Below are 13,773 nucleotides of genomic sequence, written 5' to 3' on the forward strand. Positions count from 1 at the left end.
ATGTTTTTCATGCAAACAATAATCAAACACATATTAGGATGTGATAGATGAGAAAAGAAAGATTTATGTCGTTCCTTTGCGTATATTACGCACGAAAGCGAGTTGGCGACGCGATGAATGGCGACGTAGAAATTTATGCTGAAATCCCTTCAAAAAATCGTGGCTATATTCTCTTCAAAGTGGCGTGTGTCTTCTGATGGGAGGCTTCGTGTGTTTTGTGAGTGGGAGGGAGGCATGTGTTTTAGGTTTATTGGGGAGGGTTTAGGCTTTTAAATATTTAATAATTATTAATTGTGCAAGCTTAGGCCCATGAGTATGGTATAATAGGTCCATTAAGCCCATTAGTGCATATTTAAAATATTTTGTTTAGGCAAATTCGTGAAATTATTAGCCGAGTTGTCAAAAAGTTCATATTTTAGTCAAAAATCGAATACCGTTAAAAGTTACATCTCAACGTATAAAATCACGTCAAAACTCCTTATTTTCAAAAATATCATAAAGCATCAACCTTATTTTAAATAATTAAAGACAATTATTTAATTAAAATATTTTTCATTTTTTCAGCCATCGGTCTCCGTTACTCGATCGCATCTCGAATAACCTTTAGAAATACAGTTTTATGCATTTTAATAATAAAATCCTATTTTAAACATAAAATCATGCATTTCACAATTAATTCATGCCATTAAATTCATTTAATTGGTCATTTTTCATTCTCCTAGATTCGCATGCAGTTGGATTACGTTTTCTTATTTTTGGACGTTAAAATTCCTTCTTCCCTTAAATAAAATTTTGTTCTTGAAATTAGAACTGACTGAATAACTCTCCGGGTAGAGACTCCTCATGTCCCTCTCAGTCTCTCAAGTAGCTTCTTCCTCCGAGTAATTTAGCTACTTGACTTTGACCATTGGAATAACCTTGTTTCGTAGTCTTCTTTCTTGTCTTCATAGGATTTGTGTAGGTCTTCTTCATATGACATATTTGGAGTCAACTGCAGAGGCTCATAATTTAGTACATGTGAAGGATTCGACATATAGTTTCGCAGCATCGAGATGTGGAACACATTATGCACTCCGGCTAGCATCGGTGGTAATACCACTCTATAGGTTAGTGTCCCAACCTTTTCCAAAATCTCAAATGGTCCAATGTATCTCGGACTGAGCTTTCCTTTCTTGCCAAATCTCATAACACCCTTCATAAGTGATATTTTTGAAACACATGGTCACCTACGGCAAGCTCCAACTTCCTTCGATACTTATCGACATAGCTTTTCTGTCGACTCTGTGCAGTTTTCATCCTATCTCGTATCTTGACTACTAATTTGGCGGTGTGCTTGATCAAATCCGGTCCAAACTATACTCGTTACCAATCTCGTCCCAATGTATGTGCGATCTACTTTAAGGTCCAGGATTTTATTCATGCAACCTGATTGCATGCTATCTAGGATTTTATTTTAAATTATGTGTCTAATTATTTTATGCATAATTCATGCATGGTAAGATCTAATTCATGAAATTTTCATAAGTTCATACTTTAGGGTTTCTAGGTTCATTTCACGCCCGAACGAGGAACGGGGACCGGAGAATTTTCAAAAAAATATTTTTATTACATGATTAATTTTTATTAATTATAATAAGGTGTTTTTTTTAAGATTATTTTCAAAACTGGGATTTTATTGGGTATTTTTACCTGTAAGATTGTATTTTTAATGGTACTTGAATTTTATCGATTCGGAGAACTTTTTAATGGTTTGGCTAATATTTTCAAAAAATTTCCAACACGAAATATTTTTCGGGAGCGTGTTTGGATTTAATGGGCCTAATTTTAAGCTTTTTGGGAAATTCTTCCTAGCTTTTAACTAAACATTTTAGGGCCCATTAGCTAATTTTTTATTATATAATTAAGCTACTAAACACATTTACCCTAAACCTAATTGTGTACCAGCCGACACACTCATTTTCAGAAAACCCTCCCCTCGGTTTCTTCACCCAGAGCAGCTGAAAGCACCATTCTTGGTGTTTGTTGCAAAGAAAATCTCTCTTGGGTCTCCACTTGTATTGTTCTCGTTCTTCACACATCAAGGCACACATTGTATTATTTTTTTGCATCATACACGTATTATATACTGTTGTAGGTGTTCTTGCATTCAAACTTTCGATCTACCCTTGTACATGAAAGATTTTCGAAATTCTTGTATGTCCCTTGCATTCATGGTTTGGCTCACGTTTTATTCTGAAATTTCGTGTAATGGGGATGTTAGAGATTTTTCTCAGAATCATGTTTTTGCATATATATAAACATGATAAAACTATATGCGGAAATGAATCGAGTATTACCTCCAGCCATTGAGAAATTTGTAAGTTTTCTGATTTCCTTTCGGTTGAATCCTTCTAAGCACTTCACGCTCTCTATAGATGGTGTATATTTCTTATGAGGTGTGTGTGCTTAGGTACCTCAATCGCTCTATTTATAGGCGTTTTCTTATACCATCGATGAGTGTATCGGGAGTCGAGATTCAGAAGAAGAAACGTGTACGCATCTCAGTTTCTAAAGTTGAGGTTGCGTACACAAGTTTCGTCAAAATATGTAGGCAATGGCCGTCCCCAATTCCTACACAATACTTCTTATAACATGTGTCATATTTCTTACATTCTCCCACTTGACACATATATCTCATTTACCATAGTAGAAAACAAAATACATGAATCATGGCGATAGGTCATCTTAAAACGAATATTATCTTCCATGTATTACAATGCATTATGTCCCTCAAATCTGTATAACTTAATGAATAAACCCAATGTTTATTCGAGGTCCAACTTTATTGATATTTCTCGAATAACTGAATGTGTGCACAACATATATGAGAAAATATCACATCATAGTTTCATTAATTTGTTCTTACAACAAAATTACATAAAGGAACCAAGTCCCATTCTTTATGTATGATCCTTAAATTTCAATTGTGGCATGCCCTTAGTCAAAGGATCCGCAATCATCAATTCAAGCTAATGTGCTCGATAAGTAACTTCTTATCTTTAATACGTTCTCGTATGGCTAAATACTTAATGTCGATGTGCTTGCTTCGCCTACCACTTTTGTTATTTTTAGCCATAAAAACAACAGCTGAATTGTCACAATATATTCTTAATGGCCTAGATATAGAATCCATAATTTCAAGCCCTGAAATGAAACTCTTCAACCATACACCATGTGAGGTTGCCTCAAAACAAGATACGAACTCAGCTTTAATAGTGGAAGTATCAGTCAATGTCTGCTTTGCACTTCTCCAAAATACTACTCCACCAGCTAGCATGAAAATATATCCTGAAGTGGATTTTCTTGAATCAATGCAGCCAGCGTAGTCTGAATCAGAGTAGCCAATTACTTCCAAATTCTCAGTTCGTCTTAATATAAGCATATAATATTTGGTCCCTTGAAGGTACCTCATGAATTTCTTTGCAGCTTTCCAATGGTCTAAACCTGGATTACTCTGATATCTTCCCAACATCCCAATAATAAATGCAATTTCAGGTCTAGTGCAAACCTGAGCATACATCAAGCTTCCGACAGCAGAAGCATAAGGAATGTTTTTCATTTGTTCCCGCTCTAGATCATTCTTTGGGCATTGGCTCAAATTGAATTTATCGTCTTCACAACGGGAGCTATACTTGGTGAACAATCTTTCATCCGATATCTATCCAAAACTTTGTTGATATAGGTTTCTTGAGACAGACCTAGAATACCTTTAGTTCGGTCTCTATGTATCTTAATGCCAATGACATAAGATGCATCGCCCATGTCCTTCATATCAAAGTTTTTAGAAAGAAATTGTTTCACCTCATATAACAGACCCTTATCATTGGTTGCAAGTAATATATCATCCACATATAGAATAAGGAAACAAATCTTGCTCCCACTGACCTTCTGGTATATACATTGATCCATGGGGTTCTCAACGAATCCGAATGAAGAGATAACATCATGAAATTTTAAATACCATTGACGGGAGGCTTGTTTCAATCCATATATAGATTTCTTAAGCTTACAAACCAATTGCTCACTATTACTAGAGAAGAATCCTTCAGGTTGTTTCATATAAACCTCTTCCTCTAGTTCTCCATTGAGAAAAGCTGTTTTCACATACATTTGTTGTAAATCTATGTCAAAATGTGCAACTAATGCTAGAATGATACGGAGAGAATCTTTCTTAGATACAGGAGAAAAAGTCTCCTTGTAGTCGATTCCTTTCTGTTGAGTGAATCCTTTAGCTACGAGTCTTGCTTTATACCTTTCAATGTTGCCTAATGAGTCTTTCTTTGTTTTGAAGACCCATTTACATCCAATGGCTTTTACACCATCAGGCAACTGAACAAGATCCCAGATTTCATTAACTGCCATAGAATTCATCTCCTCTTTCATAGCATTAAACCATAGTTTTGACTCATTACAACTCATGGCTTGTGAAAACGTTTCAGGATCATTTTCGGCTCCTATATTAAAATCCGATTCTGGTAAATACACAACATAATCACTAGATATTGCCGATCTTGTTATTCTAGTAGATCTCGTTAGGTTGTTTGGTTGATCAACAATTTCTTGTTATCCTTCATTAACAACTTGATCCACTGGATTTTCATCAGCAATTTGTGGAACTTCAGTAATTGGTTGTCTAACACCCATTTGGTCTCGAGGGGTGTGAATAACAACCAATCTATCATTTGAATAAGAGGGTTGTGAATTAATGTGATCTTTCTCCAAAACTATGTCATTTAAATGATCACTCCCACTAATCAAATCATTCTCAAGAAATTTTGCATTTCTTGATTCCGCAATTCTAGTGTTGTGAGATGGACAATAGAATCTGTACCCTTTGGATTTTTCGGCATACCCAATGAAATATCCACTTATAGTTCTTGGGTCCAGTTTTTTTTCATGCGGGTTGTAAACTCTTATTTTTGAAGGACAACCCCAAACGCGTATATGTTGCAAACTCAGTTTCCAACCTTTAAATAACTCAAATGGCGTCTTTTGGACAGCCTTAGTTGGAACTCGGTTTAATATATACAAAGTTGTTTTAAGAGCTTCAATCCACAAGGATTTAGGAATTTTAGAGCTACTAAACATGCTCCTCACCATGTCCAATAATGTTCGGTTTCTCCTCTCAGCTACGCCATTCTGGTCAGGAGAACCAGGCATAGTATATTGGGCAACAATCTCATGTTCTTGGAGAAACTTCGCAAACGGACCAGGTGCCTGTCCATTCTCAGTGTATCTACAGTAATATTCTCAACGTCTATCTGTTCTCACAATCTTAATATGTTTTCCACATTGCTTCTCCTCTTCAGCCTTAAATACCTTAAAGGCTTCTAGTGCTTCGTTTCTGTTATGAAGCATGTAGATATCCATGTATCGTGAGTAATAATCAATGAAAGAGATGAAGTATTTCGGACTTTTCATGTCCATATCTGGACAACAAATATCTGAATGTATGATTTCTAATATTTATGTACTCCTCTTGGCACCCTTTTTAGACTTATTGGTCTGCTTTCCCTTAATGCAGTCCACGCAAGTCTCAAAATCAGTAAAATCTAAAGTACTAAGTACTCCATCATTCACTAATCTTATAATCCTTTCTATGGAGATATGTCTCAATCTTCTGTGCCACAATATAGATGAATCTTCATTTATAACACATCTTTTAATACCTCCTTGAACATGCATAGTGGTGTTATTATTTTGTAAAGAAATAGATAAAAGACCATCAACTATTGTACCATTTCCAATAAAATTTGATTTATATAAAAAAATTATTGATTTATCCAAAAACTGAAAGGAATAACCAAAAGGTACAAGTTTTGAAACTGAAATTAAATTCCTAGAAAAACTAGGAACATAAAAGGTTTTTTCCAATTTTAAAATATAACCACTATTCAACACTAGGCAGCAAGTCCCAATAGCCTCCACATGCGAAGACATCTTGTTTCCTAAATAGATGCTTCGCTCATTTTCTATTGGCTTCCTTAGGTTTTGCATACCCTGCAAGGCATTTGTAACATGGATTGTGGAACCAGAATCAATCCACCATGTGTTATAAATCATATTAACCATATTAGATTCATAACAGACAAATGAAGTAGGAATACCTTTCTTTTCAAGTCAGTCCTTAAATTTATTGCAATCCTTCTTAATGTGTCTCGTCTTTTTACAGAAGAAACACTTGGATTCTTTCTTGATGTCAGGTTGGGGTAGAATTATTCCTTTCCCTTTTCCCTTGGTTTGCTTTTTATACTTTCCTTGTGTGGTCATAAAGACATTATCACTTGTTTCCATCAACAGCCTTTCTTCCTCTTGAACACACATGGTCATTAATTGACCATTTATCCTTATGTGTGTTGTAGGAAATTTTGAAGGGTCTATATTGCTGTGGAAGAGTGCATAAAATGTAATGCACAAGAAAAGTCTCAGACATTTTCACTTCAAGTGTCTTCAGCCGAGCCGCTATGTCTCGCATTTTCATTATGTGCTCTCGCACACCTCTCACACTGGTGAGCCTTAATGAAGAGAATTCCATAATTAGGGTGCTTGCAAGTGCCTTATCTGAAGACTGAAATTGTTCATCAATAGCCTTCAGTAATTCTCTGACATTATTATGCTGATCGACAGAACCACGCATACCAGCAGATATTTTGGTCTTTATGAACATTACGCAGAGTTGATTAGATCGCTCCCATTTTTCATAAAGATCAACATCATCCGGAATGTTGTTTTCAGTAATAGCAGATGCTTCGTCTTTCCATATAGCATAATCAATATCCATCTACCCTAATTGAAGAAGAATTCTTTCTTTCCAAATTTTATAATTATCGCCTTTTAGTTTGGGAATGTCACATTTCATATCCGAAAAACTGGTAGGTTGCATAACTGCACCAAATATCATATGCTTAAAATTTTGAGACAATATCATGTTTTACCAATGTAATTCATGTTTTAAAAATCTAGTGACATAAAATTTGCCTGTGGGCTAAAATTTTAATTCAATAAGATTTTTCTGTAACTTTATGATAAAACTATCAAAATGTATTTTCCTTAACTCCCGTGGGTAAATTAAGAAAAATATATTTTGATATATTAACATAATTAGTTATATAAATATAATAAAAATCATTGTGAGGTAAATTTTATTATGTTTATATAATTAATTACAATTGATGTCCATTATGTGATCCAAACCCACTTAATACATAATTTTTCATAATTAAGGATGATGTGGCTATTCCTCAATTATTTAAATTTATACGGTTCACCGGACAAAATCTTTGCTTTACTTAATGCTTTATATAATAATTATTTCGCAATCAACACTTTCCAAGAGTACTTCCAGGAAATATAGGTAGGGCTAAGGCCCTTTAAATACCTAACTCCTAGTCAGAGCAACGTTTCTCAGGGAGACCAGTGGCTAGTCAAGACAGTTTAAACCGATCTATGAAGAACTCCCTCAGATCATGTTTTCTTACGTCACCTTATAATTATTATTCAACTTAATTATCCACATTTATGTGAATCGTTATAAGCTAAAATTTTTCATTAAATAACTTTATATTCACATTTTTACTTAATATGAACAAATATGTTCCCATCAGTTTTTCTCTTCAATCAGAGTAGTGATAAAGTGAGGATCACATTTACGTGAAAATGTCTACTCCTCATCAGTTTTTCTCTTTTATCAGAGTAGTGATAAAGTGAGGATTATTTGTTGATTTGTGAACATCTGAAATATTTTAAAATATTATATTCACACCTTACTTGATATGTCCATTTCAAATTATAAACAACTTAATATAATTTATTATGAACACAAGATGTACCAATTATTTTTCAATATTATTGCATTTTAAATTTCAAGAATAAATGTAAACATAATATTAAATTTGCATGTATACATCAAACACTTATCCATAATATTTGTCATTATATCTAACATGCAAAAATAATTTCTAAACATGTATTAAAAATTACGTCAAACTTTTAAAATATAATTCCAAGTTAAAATTTATTAATTTGAAAATTATTTCCAAATTAAAAAAAAAATTGATTTTGGATGAGCCAAAATTCCAAAATTTGGATTTAATTACTAATCAAATTGGTACCCATAATCTGATTAATAATACAATTTTAATTTTTCAAAATGCGATATATAATATTATAATATATCAAGTTGCCACTCAATTGATATATATATCAAGTATTTGCCGACACAAATACATATATATTTATTAGTTGCCTGACACTCATCCATATATATTAATTATAATATCTATTATAATATAAAATTTGCATGCAATCATTTCATTCACGTGAATGGTTGATTCATATTAATTGTATGAAATATGATAGCAACTCATTTGCATATTTCATCGTCTTCAACCTCTTCTCTTTCTGAAAAAACTAGTCACGACCTTCGATACCACTATTACACTATTACAAATACGAGATTTAATCTCAATTTTAAGCAGCAAGCTGTGAGCTCTGCTTCTCAAATGCCTTTAAGGTAATCTTGGACCTTTCCAAATGTGGATGAACAAACCACTGTTTATAAACAGGATTTATCTCTGGATCTTTTAATCGATCTTCAAGATTTTTAATTTGATTATTAATTAATTTAATCTTCTTTTTTAAGATTTTCAAATAATTTACAGACGGCATAATATAATCAAATGGAGGATCATAAATATAATCGTATGACATAAACTTACATGAAATGATGAATCTTGAAACTGAGAACTCAAGAACTGGAGAAAACTTCGAAACTCTTATTATGAGAAAGTAGTAGAGAATTTTGGTGTGTCGATCACAAAGGGAGTCGACTCCTTAAATAGCAAAGCAATACCTACTAGTTACAGTGTTTACACAAATAAAAACATGACACGTGAAAAGTAAAACTCACACTCAATAATGCACCACAATACTACATACTTTATTACAAAGACTATAAGTCCCGTGATTGCTTGTCTTTTCATCCACTATCTTTAGTGACATCCAGCTCATGCATTCAATAATGCATATATGTCATCTTCCTCATACGGGTCCTGAGCGTCTTGCAAATTATCCTGATCTGTCATTGGAGTATCATCCTCCATTTTCTCTTTTCCTTTAGAAGAAGTAGATTCTTGTGTTGACAGATTTGATTTTTCTCCAAATACTTCAGTAAACATTGAAGTAATGGTATCTTTATCAAGATGTTGGAAAAGTTCTTTTAACAGTGTTGTTTGTGTTGGGGTATCATGATTTAAATTCTTCATGGTTTCTCTGGCAACTCCCAGAGCTATTACCCCTTGACGGTCATATACTTTGCCTTCTGCAAAGAAATCTTCTTTACCCCACCATTTGATGAGAACTTTTCTGATTAAGAAAGTAGAGGTATATTTGAGATCAAATTTCTCTTTAGCCATATCCTGTAATCCATATTCCCATCGAATAATCCAAGGAACATTGTAGTTAACGGCGAATTGTAATATGGCTGTTAAACCATCAAACTGTGTGTTGGCATTTAAAAATTTATTCCATATGTTTTTAACATTTCTCGGAAGAATAGAGGGCATTACCCCCCATGAGAAGAAAAAAGTTTTAAACCAAATTGGTATAAATTGATGAATATCATCTAATTGGAATTTTATCCACCATGAATGTTTTCTTTGAGAATTTTCACATAAAACAATGATATCCCAAGCCATGATATAATCATGGTAATTAAACATATTAGGCATTGCCTGAAAGGTGTTTAATTGACGTGCTTGTCCAAGGGTTAAACCCCAATTAGCAGCTGGGATAATCTTTTTTATTATCATTTTAGAAAAAGCGTAATCGCGATTGCGATCCATATGTTGGATTTCAACTGAGCCAGTTTCGACTAGAATTGTTTCAAAATAATCACGAGTTTTTCTCCCCAATATGGGTTGTAAATCTTTAATTAAATAGCTTTGAGCTATATGAATTGGGGATAGACCTTTTAGGTCTTTGTCAACAGGACAGCAATTAAGACATCCTGAAATTAGATAAGGATATTTTAATTCCTCTTTTGATCCCTTTAAAGCAAATATAGCATTATTATAATAATGTATTTCATACGCAGTAGGATCTTCTGCAAATTCTTTAATTGGATCAAACTTTTCTTCCTCTGTGTTAGCCATATTTGACTGAGGAACTGTAGCACCTCTTTTGAAAGGTGGTTTATTCATGGGCTTCTTCCCGGTGGCTGGTCTTTTTAAGACTGTCTTCCAAGGCTGATCCCTGCAAGAATTCTCTAGTTAGAAAATCTGGTAAAGAATTAGATTTTCCAGAAATATGTTCAATATCAAAATCGAAACAGGCTAATATTGCTTGCCATCTAGCAAATATTTGTTTAGATGCTATTACTTTAACATCTTTTAAAAGAATATCTTTGGCAGATTTGCAATCAACTCTTAATAAAAATTTCTTATTTAAAAGATCACTTTCAAATTTTGTAATACATTTAACAATTGAAAGAATTTCTTTCTTTATTGTAGAATAATTCTTTTGAGTATTATTCCAAGTTCCAGAAGTATATCTTACAAGAATTTCTTTAGATGTATTATCTAATTGTTGTTTAAGTATTCCTCCATATCCAATATCAGAGGCGTCTGTTTCAACTATTTTGAATGCTTCAGGATTAGCAATAGATAAACAAGGGAGTTCTTTAACTCTTTCTTTTATTTTTTGTATTGCTAAAGTATGACTATTAGTCCATGGTTGAGGATTTTTCTTCAACCTTTGAAATAATAATTTACAATCTTGAGCGAGATCTTTATAAAAATCTCCTATATAATTAAGACTTCCAAGAAATCTTTGTAAGATTTCTTCTTTGCAATAATTTAAAAGTCTAGGCCCCATTGCTATAGGCTATCAATTTCTTCTTTGCAATAATAATTTACAATCTGATTAACTCTTTTTTAAGAAGACTATCAATTTCTTCTTTGCAATAATTTAAAAGTCTAGGCCCCATTGCTATAGGCCTTGCTTTTGTAAGAATTTTATCCTCAGAAAAATCATCTGTATAAGGAAGACTGACTTGATGTTTTTTCCTATTCCAAAAGGCATTAGGAACATCAGCGCATATCTCTTTAGATATGATTTCTGAAATAATTTTTATTTTTTCCTGAATTTTATCAGATTTTAACTTATCTTTAATATTTTTAAAGAGAATTTCATCTTTTAATGAAGTAATAAAATTTTCTTTATTACTAACTATTTTTTGTAAAATATTTATAGATTTTGAAACTGGTATTGTTGTGAATGGGAAAAATAAATCATTACCTTTAATGTTAGTATATAAACCCTTTTCATTAATTTTATTAATAGGAAACAACATTTGGAAAAATGGAGTTCCTAAAATCACAGGTGTAGATATATTTTTAATGAGAATAAAAGTTGTATTTAAACAAACTCCAGAATTACATATTGCCACATCAGACAATTTGTAATTAACTATAAGAGGTTGCTTATTAGCAGCAGTGATAAATTGAGTAGTCTTTTTATAATATTTAGACGGAACAATTCCTTCACTGATGCAATTTACATCAGCTCCTGTATCTAATAATGCTTCAATAGTAATTTTAAATTTTTTGTTAATAATTAATGTTACTTTTGAGTACCATTTTTGAGAAATAATCTGATCAATTTTATTGATCCATACCATTTGATTTATTTTTTGATCATCATCATTTTTTGATAAAATATCTTCTTCTTCTTCTTCTTCCTCAGAAGTAGAATCTTTGTCCCAAGTATTATTATTAATACTAAGAGTATTTACTCTTTCTTTTAAATATTTTATCTCAGATTTTATCTGATATATTTCTCCTTTTAATTCAGAAATAGTAGGCTCTCTTTCTTTTTGTTTAGCCTTTTCTAATATTTTATTATAAGAATATAATTCATGTTCTTGTACAGTATTTTGTACAAGTTTAGTCGGCTTGTGATTTGCCATATTTAAATAATGTTCTATAGCTTTTCTTTTTTCTATAGGGTCTTTTATTTGATCTATGAGATCTAAAATGAAAGTTTCTTCATTTGATATGACATTGATTTCTAATCCCATAAAATTTATGAGACATGTATCACAATCACAATCTGGATCGCAAATTTTATTTTCTGATATTTCAGAATCATTATCTGTACTACTGTTAGAATATTCAGATAATTCATTATCAATAATATTGATATAAAAATCTTTTTCCTTTAGATTTTCTTCTGTATTAAGAAGAATATTTATCAATGATTCTTTTAAATCATTGTTTATATTGAGATTATTAATCTTTTTCTTGACATAACACTTATTAGCTTTATGTCCAATCTTTCCACACTTCCAGCATACTGGAACTTTATTAGAGTCATTTTTTATAGGTTTTTTAAACTTTTTCTTAGAATATTTTTTAGATTTTTCTTTATCTTTTATATAATGGTTTTTCTTTTTAAAAGGAAATCTTTTCTTTTTCTTATCCCTTTTAGGATATTGTATTGGTTGAAAGCCTATTTGCTCACAAAAATCACCAATAATATTTCTATTTTCTTCTTTTTGCATATCAAGTTGTCTTTTTAACTTGATATCATTACAAAGATTAATTCCTTCTGCAGTTATTTCTGCAGATAAATCTCCGTAAGTAAGAATGTTCCAATCTATGGAATTTGTTGGAGATTTAGATTTTAATCTATTTTTTACTCTTTCAGCAAAAAGAACTGGAAGTCCAGAAATAAATTTTTCTTTCCAGAAATTTGCATTGCAATCATTTCTAGTTAAAACCTTGGTCATAAAAACATCTTTATACTATCTGAATTCAGATAGTGTTGGGCATCTCAAATTCATTAATTGTTCTTGAGATCTATCTAATTGGAGTTCATTAGCTCCAATAAAATTAGATAAAATTGTATAAATAAGTGTATTTACAGCATCTGACTCTTCTCTTCCATTAAGATCAACTATAGAAGAGTTTAGAATTTTATTCTTTGCTTCTTTAGAAAGATAAAAATCCCACCAACCTTGAAGTTGGCCTGTGAAACCAGTAATAATGGCTTGAGCAATTTGCCTATCATTATTACCTTTTATCTTTGCCGCAGAAGAATATATTAACATTTGTTTAATAATAGTTTTAATCTGATATTCAGATTTTCCATCTATATTCCATTCAGTAATGGCTTCTCCATTAAACTGAACGTAATCTTTTTTCTCTTCAATTTGAAGATCAACAGGTGTAGCCTTTTTATAAAAAGGTTTTACAATTGATACTTTATGCATTTTATTAATCTGCATTTCATCTTCTGACGAACTAGAAATATTATCTAGTTGTTCAGATTTGGTAATTACCGAAATAGAACCTTTTTCTTTAATATTAATTTTTTGTAATCGATCTATTAAACCTTCCATAAAATCATCATCTTTTTTAGAACTTAAAAGAAAATTTTCTTTTTTAAGATTAGGAGGAGGTTTTATCATCAAAGTTTTTGAACTTTCACCACTAGAATTTCCTTGTTTGGATTTTGATAAAATCTCTTCTATTCTAGTAGTCTGATTTCTTAAAGAATGTAGAGTAAGATTGGTAAAATTATTCTGTTGAATAATATGGTCAAAATTACCATGCCCTATTTCTGATTTTATAGGGGCAGCATATATTTCTTTATTACCCTTTTTAATTTGTAAAGTAGTAAAAGGAGGATGAATCTCAAAAGATTCTTCTCCAGTTTCATGAACATATAATTTAT

The 13,773-nt window shown here is 31.8% G+C and overlaps 1 protein-coding gene across 1 annotated transcript; it reads right to left on the bottom strand.

Moving 5' to 3' along the window:
- Positions 1–6,319: 6,319 nt before the first annotated feature.
- Positions 6,320–6,820, bottom strand: LOC140827308 (uncharacterized). The gene has a single exon (XM_073189957.1). The coding sequence runs from the start codon at positions 6,818–6,820 to the stop codon at positions 6,320–6,322; it is 501 nt and encodes a 166-aa protein (XP_073046058.1).
- Between the last annotated feature and the right edge of the window lie 6,953 nt (positions 6,821–13,773).

This window comes from Primulina eburnea, chromosome 3 (genome assembly GCF_022965805.1).
Source record: "Primulina eburnea isolate SZY01 chromosome 3, ASM2296580v1, whole genome shotgun sequence".
Classification (NCBI taxonomy): Eukaryota; Viridiplantae; Streptophyta; class Magnoliopsida; order Lamiales; family Gesneriaceae; genus Primulina; species Primulina eburnea.

Bases quoted from the DNA above. Each gene is read 5' to 3' on its own strand.
- LOC140827308 (XM_073189957.1), bottom strand. From the start codon at position 6,820: ATGGATATTGATTATGCTATATGGAAAGACGAAGCATCTGCTATTACT.